At 45.9% G+C, this 13,952-nt stretch overlaps 1 protein-coding gene across 4 annotated transcripts in view; it reads right to left on the minus strand.

The window, feature by feature from the left end:
• The window catches only part of LOC124785800 (calponin homology domain-containing protein DDB_G0272472-like), a 165,607-nt gene that overhangs the window by 90,484 nt on the left and 61,171 nt on the right, over positions 1 to 13,952 (minus strand). For all 4 annotated transcript variants that reach the window (XM_047254212.1, XM_047254211.1, XM_047254213.1 and 1 more), the window contains one exon: positions 3,972 to 4,015. In XM_047254212.1, coding sequence (XP_047110168.1) covers positions 3,972 to 4,015 — 44 coding nt within the window. The remainder of the gene's footprint in view (positions 1 to 3,971; positions 4,016 to 13,952) is intronic.

Here is a 13,952-nt window from a genome sequence, read left to right on the forward strand (position 1 = left end):
CGGTTACGGATGAAGACCTTAATGGCAGCGACGGCAGAGAAGGAAGACTGTGGAATGGCGTAGCTGGCAGATAAGACAACCCTCCTTTCTGGGGATTAAATGAGAAAGGGGACCACTGCCTTGTGGTGGAGGAGGAACTCCAAAGTCTAAGGGAGACAACCGCAACAGAAAATCTTTTCTTGCATTAGGCCTAACAAGCCTGTAGGAAAATCTTCATATAATGCTTTCAAAACACAGATGAGCCTCAGAACAAACCACTCAAAATTTGACCCCACTGCTTCTCCAAGTACTGGTGCGAATGATGGGAGACCTGATGATATTCATCAGCACAAGAAGATGAAACCAAATGGACTAAAAAATAACCTAAATATATTAACCCTCAATGGAAAAATGGAAGAAATGACAGATGTACTAACAGAGAGAAAGTTAGCTATATTGGGATTAAGCGGAACAAAGTGGAAGGGAAAAGATGCGAAGAATTTGAGAGGAGGAGGAAAACTGTACTGGAGTGGGAATAACAGGTTTGGAAGAAATGGTGTGGCAGTGATGGTGAATAAGAATGTACAAAGCTGTATTGAAAGTGTGAGATATATATCGGACAGGATCATAATCTTAAACCTGAGATTCCAAAAAAGGCACTAAAAGTAATCCAGATTTATGCACCACAAGTGGGATGTAGCGAAGAAGAGAAGATGGACTTTGAAAATGAGTTGGAAAACCATACAGAGTGTGCTAATATAGTGACGGGAGATTTTAATGCACATGGAGGCAAAGACAGAAACGGATTTGAGCAAGTGTTGGGATGTTTTGGATATGAAGGCAAAAATGAAGAAGGGGAAAGTCCTGGATTTGTGCCAGAGGAATGGAATGAAAATAGCAAACAGCTGGTTTATGAAGAGAGAAAGTCGTGTTATCACCAGATACAGTTGGGATGGAAGAACCAAGAGTATAATTGATTATATTCTAGTAGATAGGGAATGGGGAGAGAAAGTAACAAATGTGAAGGTAATTCCAAGTGTGAGTGAGGATGGAGACCACAGATTACTGGTGGGACAATGGAAAATGAATCAGTGTGTGAAAAATAGAAAACAGAAGAAAGTGGTGAGGATATGGGATTGGAAACTGAAGGAGAGTGAATGTGCTGAGAAGTACAGAGAATTAATCACACAAATATTCCCAAAAGATGTTTTCTGTGATGTAGAAGAAGAATGGAGTTTATTCAAAGACACTTTAGTCGAAGCACCACAAAAGTATGTGGTACAACATCTGGAAAGGAAAAAGTAAGGAAGACAATTTGGTGGGATAATACCACAATCCAAGCAGTTAGAAGAAAAAATGGAGCATGGAGAAAGTGGTGGAAAACTAAAAATGACTAAGACCATAAAAGATATATAGAGGAAAAGAAGACATGCAAAGAAATAGTGGGAACAGCAAAGAAAAAGGCATGGGAAGAGTTTACAAAAAAAAAACTTGAAGAAGATGTGAAAAGCAATACGAAAATGTTCTATAAAATGATGAAAATTAAAAGGAAGGCTTCTGAAGTACCAGTAAAGATGGAAACAGGGGACAGTACCGTGATTGAAGATCCAGGGAATATAAAAGATCTCTGGAAAGAACATTTTAAGAAACATTTAAACGTTGAGGAGCAGGTACATGAGGAAACAACAAATAATGGAGAAACTGAGAGAAGTTGGGAAGCAGAATGTGGGCAAATTACGCTGGAAGAAATGGAAATGGCTATGAAGATGAATGGGGGAAAAGCCCCAGGACCTGATGAAGTATGATAACAAGCAGTATGATAAAGAGCAGTAGGTCCAGTGGGAATGCAGTGGCTGTATAGAGTACTATAAAGTGTGTGGAGAAATAGTACAATCCCTGACGATTTGAGGAGACATTGTTCCCATCTTCAAAAAAAGGCAATAAAAGACTTTGTAAAAACTACAGAGGAATAACCCTTATGAGTCATACAGCCAAGATTTTTGAAAGAATTTTACCAAGTCGAATAAGTGAAAAGATTTCAAAGGCGATGAGAAGAACAGCACGGGTTTACGAAAGGGAGAAGCACAATCGACCTGATATTTTCTATCTGTCAACTGTTAGAAAAAAGTTGGGAGTATAATAAAAGGGCAATAATGGTTTTTATAGACATAGAAAAGGCATATGGTTCAGTTAACAGGGAAAGACTATGGGAAGAAATGAAGAAGATAGATATAGAAGATGAATACATTAATGTACAGAGGACACAATTGTGGAATCAGAACACCATTGGGGAACTCTGAATACTACGAAATAAGACAAGGACTTAAGCAAGGAAGTATTCTATTTCCTGCACTTTTTAATGTTGTGATGGAGGGAATGAATAGGGCAGTTAAAGAAATAGTAAAAGAAAAAGACAAAAAGAGGATTTTTGCAGATGATATGGTAATATGGGGTGATAAAGAGGCAGATGTACAGTTACAACTTGAGGCATGGAAGGAAATAATGAAAAGGTATGGATTAAAAATAAATAAAGATAAGAGTGAAGTAATGGTATTTGGAAGAGAGAAAGGAATCAACGGAAATATTACCTTGAATGGAGAACCCCTCAAAGTGGTAGAAAGTTTCACTTATTTAAGGAGTGAAATATCTAGGGATGGAAGAATAACTACCGAAATTAATAGGAGGTTACAGAAGGGAGGCAATTTCTACCAAACAATAAAACACCTGATTTGGAATAATGAAGTTTCAGAAAGAGCAAAACTCCTTATGTATAAGAATTATTACTTCCACCTATGGTGGAGCAAAACAGACAATGACAGAAAGGGACTGGAGCTGACTGCAAACAGGGAAAATGAAATTTCTCAGAGCAGTTAGGGGAAAAACAAGACTGGACAGATTAAGGAATGTAGAGATTAGACAGGACCTTAAACAAGAAAGTATGAGAGAAGAAATTGGAGGGGGGGAGAGAGGGGGGGGGAGGGAGGGAGGGGGAGAGGGGGAGAGAGAGAGAGAGAGAGAGAGAGAGAGAGAGAGAGAGAGAGAGAGAGAGAGAGATTGATTAAGATGGTATGGGCATGTTAAGAGGATGCATGGGCAGAGACTCCCCAAAATTGTGGAAGAACTAAAGATGGATGGAAAAAGACCTAGAGGGCACCCAAGAACACGGTGGAAAATGGGAGTGAGAATATCTATGGAAAGGAGAGGTGTGACCTGGCAGCAAGTGGAGGAAGAAAAGTGGTGGACAGACCGAGCCAAATGGAGAGGACTCACCTGCACCCAGATCCGGCAGTAGATGGAGCGGGATCCGGATATAGACAGAGAAACTTCATCATTTTTTCCACTTACTACTGCCTGTGTTTGTTGCTGTAGGTACACTTTTCCTCATTACTAAGAGATTCTTCGATGAATTTTGCACAGCATACAAACAATACTTACAGGTGTAAAAAAACTCTAGAATTTTTAAAATTTATTAAAAACTGCGGTAAAAATTGAGATAATTAAATATAGAAGTTGAGTTTTTTCTAAACATGAAGTTTAAAATGTAACAGCTCACTCATTTTTTCATAAATTAAATAAATTCTAGAGTTTCATACACCTGTAAGTAAGGTTTGTATGCTGTGCAAAATTCATCGAAGAATCTGTCTTACTTATGAAAAAAGTGTACCTATACCAACAAATGCAGCCAATAGTAAGTGAAAAAATGAAATTTCCCAAGTAAAAACAATTATTTTGTTATGTTTTTTAACTTCCGCAGCTATGAGTGTGAATCCTGAATCCTTCCTGGTCATGCTGACAATGTTTTATGAATTTATTAGTAAAAGTATAGACAGTGGAAATTGAAAAGTCCTGTGGTGCCTCTCCTTTTCCAAGTCATATCCCGTCAGACATCCTAACCCCCCCCCCCCCCCCAAATGCTACAGGCATGACAAAAAGTTATATGATAAATATGAAGTTATTAACTGGATATTTTTGAAAATCTTTCATTAACACACCTTTGCTGCTGACCTTGATGACCGGAGAGGTACATGCTTTGCGTCTGTAACAGAGTGAAAAAACATAATCAATTTACATTAGATATGTATAATATACAGCTATAAGTGTTTTTCATATTAATGTAGATATAAAGTGGCTGATTCCCTGCGTGTGTGTGTGTGTGTGTGTGTGTGTGTGTGTGTGTGTGTGTGTGTGTGTGTGTGTGTGTGTGTGTGTTTGTTTTTGGGTGGGGGTGTCCAAAACCCTCTCCCCACAAAAATACAAATTTCATCTGCTTTAAGGACCAGTTTGGAGACACAACCAAAACTGGATAGGACATGCATTAAAAAAGAAAAGGATTATAAAAAGAGAGGAAGAGATTAGGTCCCAGACAATATGCTGGACCTCAACACACATGCAGTAGTAAGGAGAAGACAATAGGCCACTAGCAATGGGAGAAAAAATATTGATCATGAACTTAAACTATACGGAACAATTTTGCACCATACAAGTCTCATTGTCACCTAAAATACACTGCCGCACTGCTGGCAATTGAAATTCCAATACCATGAAGGCAGCAAGCAAAAATGTGAAACTGCCATGAAGTACTTTACATACTTGGATTGCAAAATATTTTCACGTCACAGCATCCACACAAATCAGATAAGAGTAATGCCACTTATGTTACATATATAAGGATAGACTATGCAGTGGGTCAGTGGGCTTTTCATTCAGAAATCACAACTGAATGTTTGTTGGTTGTGAGAAGATTGTGCATAAAGGAAAAACATCTACTAGCATATGCTGGAATTTAATAACAGGAGGTTTGTTGCCCATCAAGACTGTGGTTTATCCTACAACAACATTGATGCTCAGGAATGTGAAATCAATGGGTTCTGAAGGATCACATGCCGTGTCCTACAGGACCACAGGTGCATTGATCTTTTGGCCGTGCAGAATTGTACACCCGCATCCCATGTCAGTGAGATGGAAAATGGGGTTATTTACAGCTAGGCATGTATTCAGAAAGACAGTGTGGCAAAGGCTGGAGTGCCACATACAGTTGGCAAGCGAGCAGTGTTGCAGTTACCCATAACCAGTAGCTCAGATATATGTGAAGACAAAGAAGTGCCTTGCCTTATATGATTTTTTTTTTCTTTTTTTTTTTTTTTTTTGGGGTTTTCGGGCGCACAACTTCAATGGTCATTAGCGCCCTGACTACTCTAAGAATGCACCGCGAGGCACAAGTTGACAACAACAACTAAAAGGGAAAACACAATAAAAGACAGACTGACAGGCATAGGATGAAAAAACATCATCAAATGTCCTTAGCGAGGTGTGTCAAATTGATAAAACAAAGAACACGAGCAGCTGCTCGTGGGTCATCCGCTAAAATGGCATCGAAAGTATTAGGCAGGTTAAGATCGAGGCGCAGTGTGTTAAGATCAGGACAGGACATTAAAATGTGTCTAACAGTCAGCAAGTGCCCACATGGGCAGAACGGCGCCGGCGCAGCCGTCAGCAGATGGCGATGGCTGAACCGGCAGTGTCCAATTCTTAACCTTGCTAAAACGACCTCCTCCCGCCGAGAAGGGCGTGAGGAGGACGTCCAAGCCACGGGAAGAGGTTTTAAGGCCCGAAGCTTGTTGTCGGTAAGTGCAGCCCAATCGGCATGCCACAGCGACACAACGCGCCGACAAATGACCCTGCTAAAATCGGACGAAGGGACACAACAAGAAGCTGTCCGAGGCTGGAGGACCGCAGCCTTGGCCGCGGCATCTGCAGCTTCGTTCCCAGGGATACCGACATGGCCAGGAACCCACATAAAGCTAACTGGCGTACCGACGTCCACCAGCTGCTGAAGAGAGCGTTGGATCCGGTGTACGAAAGGGTGAACCGGGTACGGATCACTGAGGCTCTGGATGGCGCTCAGGGAATCTGAGCAAATGACATAAGCAGAATGTCGGTGGCGGCAGATGTAAAGAACAGCCTGGTAGAGGGCAAAGAGCTCAGCTGTGAAGACCGAACAATGGCCATGGAGCCGGTATTGGAAACTTTGTGCCCCGACAATAAAGGAACACCCGACCCCGTCATTGGTCTTAGAGCCATCTGTATAAATGAAAGTCACGTTGTTGAACTTCGAACGAAGTTCCAAAAAACGGGAGTGGTAGACCGAACCGGGGGTGACCTCTTTTGGGAGCGAGCTGAGGTCGAGGTGAACGCGGACCTGAGCCTGGAGCCAAGGTGGCGTGCGGCTCTCGCCCACTCGAAAGGTTGCAGGGAGTGAAAAATGAAGGTGTTGAAGGAGGCGACGAAAGCGAACTCCAGGGGGTAGCAAGGCAGAGACATACAACCCGTATTGAAGGTCAAGAGAGTCGTCAAAAAAGGAACGATAAGACGGATGGTCGGGCATTGACAGTAGCCGACAGGCATACCGGCAAAGCAGTATATCGCGCCGGTAGGTGAGTGGCAATTCGCCAGCGTCAGCATGAAGACTCTCTACGGGACTGGTATAAAATGCTCCGATCGCAAGTCGTAAACCCCGATGTTGGATGGAGTTGAGGCGGCGTAAGATGGATGGCCGTGCAGAGGAGTATACGAAGCTCCCATAATCCAGCTTGGAGCGGACGATCGACCGATATAGACGAAGTAGGACGGTTCGATCCGCTCCCCACGACATACCACTGAGAACACGGAGGACATTTAAAGAACGGGTACAACGGGCGGCCAAATATGACACATGTGGAGACCAGCTAAGTTTCCTGTCAAAGGTAAGGCCAAAAAATTTGATTGTCTCCACGAGTGGGAGAGCAACGGGACCGAGTCGTAAGGACGGTGGGAGAAACTCTTTGTAGCGCCGGAAGTTAATACAGACCGTCTTCTCGGCAGAAAAACGGAAGCCATTGGCGACACTCCAGGAGTAAAGACGGTCAAGAGAACGCTGAAGACAGCGCTCCAGGACACGTGCACACTGCGCGCTGCAATAGATGGTAAAATCGTCCACGAAAAGGGAGCCTGATACATCAGCTGGGAGGCAATCCATTATTGGATTGATCGCGATGGCGAAGAGAGCGACGCTCAAAACTGAGCCCTGTGGCACCCCATTCTCCTGGCGAAAGGTGTCGGACAGGACAGAACCCACACGTACCCGAAACTGTCGATCCATTAAAAAGGAATGAATAAAAAGAGGGAGGCGACCGCGAAAGCCCCATGTATGCATGGTGCGGAGAATGCCCGCCCTCCAACAGGTGTCGTAAGCCTTCTCCAAATCAAAGAACACAGCCGCGGTCGGGCGCTTCCGCAAGAAGTTATTCATAATGAAGGTCGACAAGGTAACCAGATGGTCAACAGCAGAGCGGCGCCTACGAAATCCACATTGTACATTGGTAAGTAGGCGTCGAGATTCGAGCAGCCAAACCAATCGAGAGTTAACCATTCGCTCCATCACTTTACAGACACAGCTGGTAAGCGAGATAGGTCGATAACTGGAAGGCAAGTGCTTGTCCTTCCCCGGCTTAGGAATCGGGACAACAATAGACTCGCGCCAGCATGCGGGAACATGTCCCTCAATCCAGATGCGATTGTATGTACGAAGAAGAAAACCTTTACCCGCAGGAGAAAGGTTCTTCAGCATCTGAATATGAATAGAATCAGGCCCTGGAGCGGAGGACCGTGATCGGCCAAGTGCGGTTTCGAGTTCCCGCATGGTGAATGGGGCATTATAACTTTCACAATTCGAGGAGCGGAAGTCAGGTGGCCTAGCCTCCTCTGCCTGTTTGCGGGGGAGGAAGGCAGGGTGGTAATGAGCGGAGCTCGAAACCTCGGCGAAAAAGCGGCCGAAGGCATTGGAGACAGCCTCAGGGGCCACAAGGACTTCATTCGCGACCTTCAAGCCAGAAACTGGGGAGTGGACCTTAGTGCCAGATAGCCGGCGCAGGCTACCCCAGACAACAGAAGAAGGAGTAGAACTGTTGAAGGTGCTTGTGAAAGCAGCCCAGCTGGCTTTCTTGCTTTCTTTAATAATACGACGACACTGAGCACGTAATCGTTTATAATTAATACAATTCGCCACTGTAGGGTGGCGCTTAAAGATGCGTAAAGCACGTCGACGAGCACGTAAAGCGTCTCTACATGCTGCGGTCCACCAGGGGACCGGTACGCGACGTGGAGAAGAAGTAGGGTGAGGGATGGAATATTCAGCAGCAGCGAGAATGACTTCCGTGAGGTGTGCGACCTGACGATCGCAGCTTGTGAAGGTTTGATCCTGAAAGGTAGCCCTGGAAGAGAAGAGCTCCCAGTCTGCCTTGGAGATGGTCCAACGAGAGGAGCACGGAGAGGGAGTATGCTGCAGGAGATGGATAACACACGGGAAGTGGTCGCTCGAATATGTATCAGAAAGTGCATACCACTCAAACCGGCGTGCAAGTTGGGGAGTACATATAGAGAGGTCTAAATGGGAATAGGTGTGAGATGTGTCCGAAAGAAAAGTAGGGGCGCCAGTATTGAGGCAGACAAGATCGAGCTGGTTGAAAAGGTCTGCTAACAAGGAGCCCCTCGGACAGGATGCTGGAGAGCCCCAAAGGGGATGGTGAGCATTGAAGTCTCCAGTTAACAAAAATGGTGCAGGTAGCTGAGCAATAAGTTGCATCATGTCTGCCCTGGTAACGGCAGATGACGATGGAGTGTAAACGGTACAAAAGGAAAACGTAAAAGTGGGGAGAGTAATGCGGATGGCAACTGCCTGCAGGCCGGTGTGCAACGTGATGGGATCGTAGTAAATATCATCCCGGACCAGCAACATAACCCCTCCATGAGCTGGGATACCTACCACAGGGGGTAGGTCAAAACGCACAGAGGTGTAGTGTGCCAAGGCAATTTGATCGCATGGGCGTAGCTTCGTTTCCTGGAGGGCTACGACAAGCGGACGGTGCAAGCGGAGCAGCAACTTCAAGTCCTCTCGGTTGGAGCGAATGCTGCGAATATTCCAGTGAATAAGTGCCATCGTAAGAAAAGAAAGATGAGAGAAGTGGTCACCTCGAAGGCCGCTTAGGGCCTGGCTTCGAGCGAGCACTGCCGCCGCTATCAGTAGGCGGACAGTCATCGTCCATTGGGTCTATAGGGTCATCGGCCATCTCGGGAGGATGGCCGGGAGGGGGAGCTTCCTCCGCCAGTGAACGGCCAGATGTACGGCGACCAGCGGTGCGGCCAGGCGAAACGGATGACGGCCTGGGGCGGCAGCCGCTGGGTGGCGCAAGAGAAGAAATGCGCCGTGGCGGGGAAGGAGAACTGTGCTTCCTATGCGCCTTTTTGGAAGGACGTGTAGTGGAAGTACCGGTCGAAGGCTGTGAGGTCGAGGTACGGAGGAAGTCTGCACGGGATGGTTCCTTCTTGAAGGCCCGTGCATCTGACTTCGGTGTCTTCGTTTTAGCAGAAGCTGAAGAAGGTGCTCGTGTCTGTGGGGTGATGGGAGGAAGAGGAGACGTCGACCGCGCGATCTTAGCACTGGCCGAACGGACGACCGTGGTGCTGAAGGTCAGATCGCATGTCTGGGTTGCTACCTCCCGGGTAGTCCGAGGAGAGGCGAGGACAGTACTGTATTTCCCCGCTGGGAGCAGCGTGGGCTTCCTACTAGCCAATAGCTTGCGAGCAGCCGAGGTGGACACTTTCTCTTTGACCCGAATTTCCTGGATACAGCGTTCTTCCTTATAGACAGGACAGTCGCGGGAGGATGCTGCATGGTCACCCTGACAGTTCACACAACGAGGAGACGGAGGTGGACAGTCACCCTCATGGGCATCCCTGCCACAGGTGACACATTTAGCCGCATGGGAACAAGACTGTCGAGTGTGATTGAAACGCTGACACTGGTAGCAGCGCGTAGGTGTCGGGATATAGGGGCGAACAGAAATAACCTCGTAGCCCGCCTTGATGCGCGATGGCAGCTTAACACTATCGAAGGTCAAGAAAATTGTCCGGGTCGGTACAAGGTCATTGTTGACCTTTTTCATGACCCTATGGACAGCCGTCACGCCCTGCTCAGCGAGGAATGATTGAAGCTCCTCGTCAGTCAATCCGTCGAGGGAGCCAGTATAGACCACACCACGAGACGAATTCAAAGTTCGGTGGGCCTCCACCCGGACAGGGAACGTGTACAGGAGGGTGGCCCGAAGCAGTTTTTGTGCCTGAAAGGCATTCTCAGTTTCCAGTAATAAGGTGCCGTTACGCAACCTGGTACAGGATTTGACAGATCCGGCTATGGCATCTACGCCCTTCTGAATAACGAAAGGGTTGACAGAGGAAAAATCCTTTCCGTCCTCAGTTCGAGAAACTACGAGGAACTGTGGGGCAGGCGGTAGTACTTTTGTCACTGTTGGCTGGTCACGTTTCCGTTTTTGGGTCGAAGTCGAAAGAGATGGAGTAGAATCCATTGCGGAGGAATCCCCCATGATTGCCAGCGTCTCCGATGGCGCGCTCCTTCCTTGTGGGGACCCTCTCAGAGGGCACTCCCGCCTTAGGTGAATGTTTACACCTCAGGTCACACCTCCCGAGAAACAGACGGAGGGACCAATCGGCATGGTCAGAAGGTATCAGCTCAGGCAATCACCCCTCCCCGGGCCTGGCCTTTACCAGGGGGTACGCGCGTGCCTTACATGTCTACCCAGGGCGGGGACTTACGCGTTACCCCGTCACCGGCTACGCGTGCGAACGCGTGGGTCGGCCTTCAGGCACGCACAGGGAGGAAGGAAGAAGAGGAAAAAGAAGAGAGAGAGGGAGAAAGAGGACAGACTGTCTCAAACGCCGAGGCGGAGACCAGAGAAGGCAAGGAGAAGAAGGCAATGAGAAAGCAAGGGGAAGAAGGCAATAAGAAGGCAATAAGAAGGCAAGGAGAAGAAGGCAATGAGAAGGCAAGGAGAAGAAGGCAATGAGAAGGCAAGGAGAAAAAGGCAATGAGAAGGCAAGGAGAAGTCAAGGGAAAGAGTAAGGAAGACAGTGAAGTGGAGAAGAGCAAAGAAAGGAACCAACAAAAGGAAGGAACCAACAAAAGGAAGGAAGAAACGAGAAGTGAAAAACTAAAAAGACCACGATTATAGGTCGTGAAACCGTCCGTCTCCGGACGCAGGCGCGAACTACCCCCGTGAGGGGGATGGACTCCTTTTAGTCGCCTCTTACGACAGGCAGGAATACCGCGGGCCTATTCTAATCCCCGGACCCGCAGGGGGATTGCCTTATATGAGGGGGGACCCAAAAATAACCAGAATTTATTTCTAGGAAGCATATACATTATTGTTTTCAAATACAACCTTAATCTCCTTCGAAGTACTCTCCATTAGCATTAATACACTTGTCCAAACGTTCATTCCAGTGTTCGAAGCACCTTTTAAATTCGTCCTCTTTGATACCTGCTAGCACTTTCATGACATTGCGTTTTTCGTCTTCCACATCCGCAAAATGCTTCCCTCTCAAGTCTCGTTTCATCCTCTGGAATAGGAAGAAGTCAGAGGGTGCTAAATCCGGCGAATAGTGCGCGTGGGTCAAGGTAGACGTCTTCGTGAAGCCAAAAACTGGCAAATGTTGAGAGCCATGTGCACGGGAGTGTTGTGCAATGCAGGAACCACACGCCAGAATCCCACAAAGCCGGACTTTTCGCGACAAGCTTCTGCAAAGCCGTTTAATAACCTCCAAATAGAATTGTTGGTTTACTGTCTGGTTTTCAGGGACAAATTCAGGGTGTAAGATCTCTGATGTCAAGAAAACAGATCAACATCATTTTCACATTTGATTTCACTTGTCAAGCTTTTTTTGGTCGAGGTGAGCCAGGTGACTTCCATTGTGATGACTTGTTTACTTTCTGGATTGTACCCATAGCACCATGACTCATTACCTGTAATGATTTTGTTGAAAAAAATGTGGATCACCATTTCGAGACAGGCTTGAACACGATGATCCCGTTGATCTCCGGTAAGAGGCTTCGGCACATATTTTGCTGCCACTCTTCGCATCCCCAAATCGATTGTCAAGATGCGCTGAATTGAGCTCCAGGACAACCCGGATAAGTTCTCGAGTTGGTTGATTGTCCTGTGTTGATCTTCACCGATGAGACCACGGATTTTGTCGATGCGGTCTTCGCTTAGAGCAGTTGACGGTCAACCGGAATGGGGCTGATCTTCGAACACCATTTCTCCCTCTTTAAACCGAGAAAACCATTCGTACACTTGCGTTTTACTAAGAACATGGTCTTTGTAGGCTGTCTGAATCATTGCAACAGTTTCGGCTGCGTTCTTGTCGAGCAAGAAACAAAACTTCACTGCCGCATGTTGTTCGTAAGAAATAGCCATTTCCTCATGTCACGTCTGCATTGTACGCACACTCAAAGAACTGCCAAAGAAATCACACTTCTCACTGTTGGGTGACGTTGCATGGCAGAATGACTCAGCAGAGCTGCTACTACAACCCTCTGGCAGCGCAACCTGCTACTACAAGTACACGATGTGCAGCATTATGATTCCAGTTACTTTTGGGTCTCCCCTCGTACACTGGACAGGGGACTAGTAGTAGTATTGAAATCTTTTAAAACAAGTCTTGCTTTGTGTACAACAGTATCATGATGTTAACATTCGCGTGTGGGGGCTCCAAGACAAATGAACATTGCCATATTGCAATCTCTGGTTCACATACGCAGCTGTCTGACGCTGTCAGACAACGAATTATATTGGATGAAAACAATCACAGGAATGGCATCGGTCATGTAGAAGCCTTGGGTGAATTGAGGAATGTGGACGAAGCAAATTGCTCTCTTCTCAGTCAGCTTTCTGACTATCCAGGCCTACCTTCCAGTCCACTCTAGCAATGAGGGCCCCACCTTGTACAAGGCATTTCAGACTTCATTTCTGTATCCTTCACGGGAAGGCAATAAATGCTGCCATGATTTGGTTTCAATAGTGAACTTCGCCAATTCTAATTTCTCACCCTACAACCACCTCCTAACACCAGATACCCATCCCTTGTTGACATACATCCTATAGGGCAAAGCCAAATGGATTTGTACAGAACAGTCTAACAAGTACAGAATAAGCACCGAAAGTGAACTGAAGAAAGGCTTAAGTAATGAGAAGAAACAGTAATGAAAATAGCAAAAAATTTAATATCAAAATCGATGATCACAAAGTAGATGAAGTTAAGGAATTCTGCTACCTCATAAGCAAAATAATCCGTGTCAAATGAAGCAAGGACATAAAAAGTACATCAACAAGGGCAATGAGGGCATTCCTGGTCAGAAGGAGGCTACTACTATCAAACCATGGCCTTAATTCGAGGAGGAAATTTCTGAGAACGTACATTTGAAGCACAGCAGTGTACGGCAGTGAATCATGGACAGTAAGAAAACCAGATCAGAAGAGAATTGTAGCATTTGAGATATGGCACACAGCCAAAATTGGATGAATTTATGCAGAAAGGAATAAGTAGGTTCTCCTTTGAATTGGTGAAGAAAGAAACATATGGAAAACACTGACAAAGAAAAGGGATAGGATGATAGAACATGTTAAAAAAAGGGGGGGGGGGAGGTGGGGTTGAGGGTTGTTGGCTGTGATTTATCTCTGATGTCTCCAAGACATTATCCTTCATTGACACACTGTATGACGACATATTGTCTGTTCTATTCTGTTCTGATCTGTCTTGTCCTAAACCAAAACAGAAAGTGTTTAACTTCTGCCCTGACCAGCACGTCTCCAGATTTGTGAACCTGGCAGTCGAAGAAGACTAATAAAGTTCAAATAGGTGAAAAAATTGTGTAATCACAATTTTTTCTACAGTGGTACGAGGGAGTGCCTTGAACAATATCCTAAAAATCCCCATAGGTGGAGTGTGAGCATGGAAGTGGGGGTAGAGGTGGGGTTGAGTCCTTAAAAGGTCACTTTTCTGTGATTTTCTTGAATAACACAAAACACCATACCTTCTAGCAAAAATGTTTATCAGTACAAAATTAAACTGCATCAAATTTC

The sequence above is a fragment of the Schistocerca piceifrons genome, chromosome 1 (assembly GCF_021461385.2).
Source record: "Schistocerca piceifrons isolate TAMUIC-IGC-003096 chromosome 1, iqSchPice1.1, whole genome shotgun sequence".
NCBI lineage: Eukaryota > Metazoa > Arthropoda > Insecta > Orthoptera > Acrididae > Schistocerca > Schistocerca piceifrons.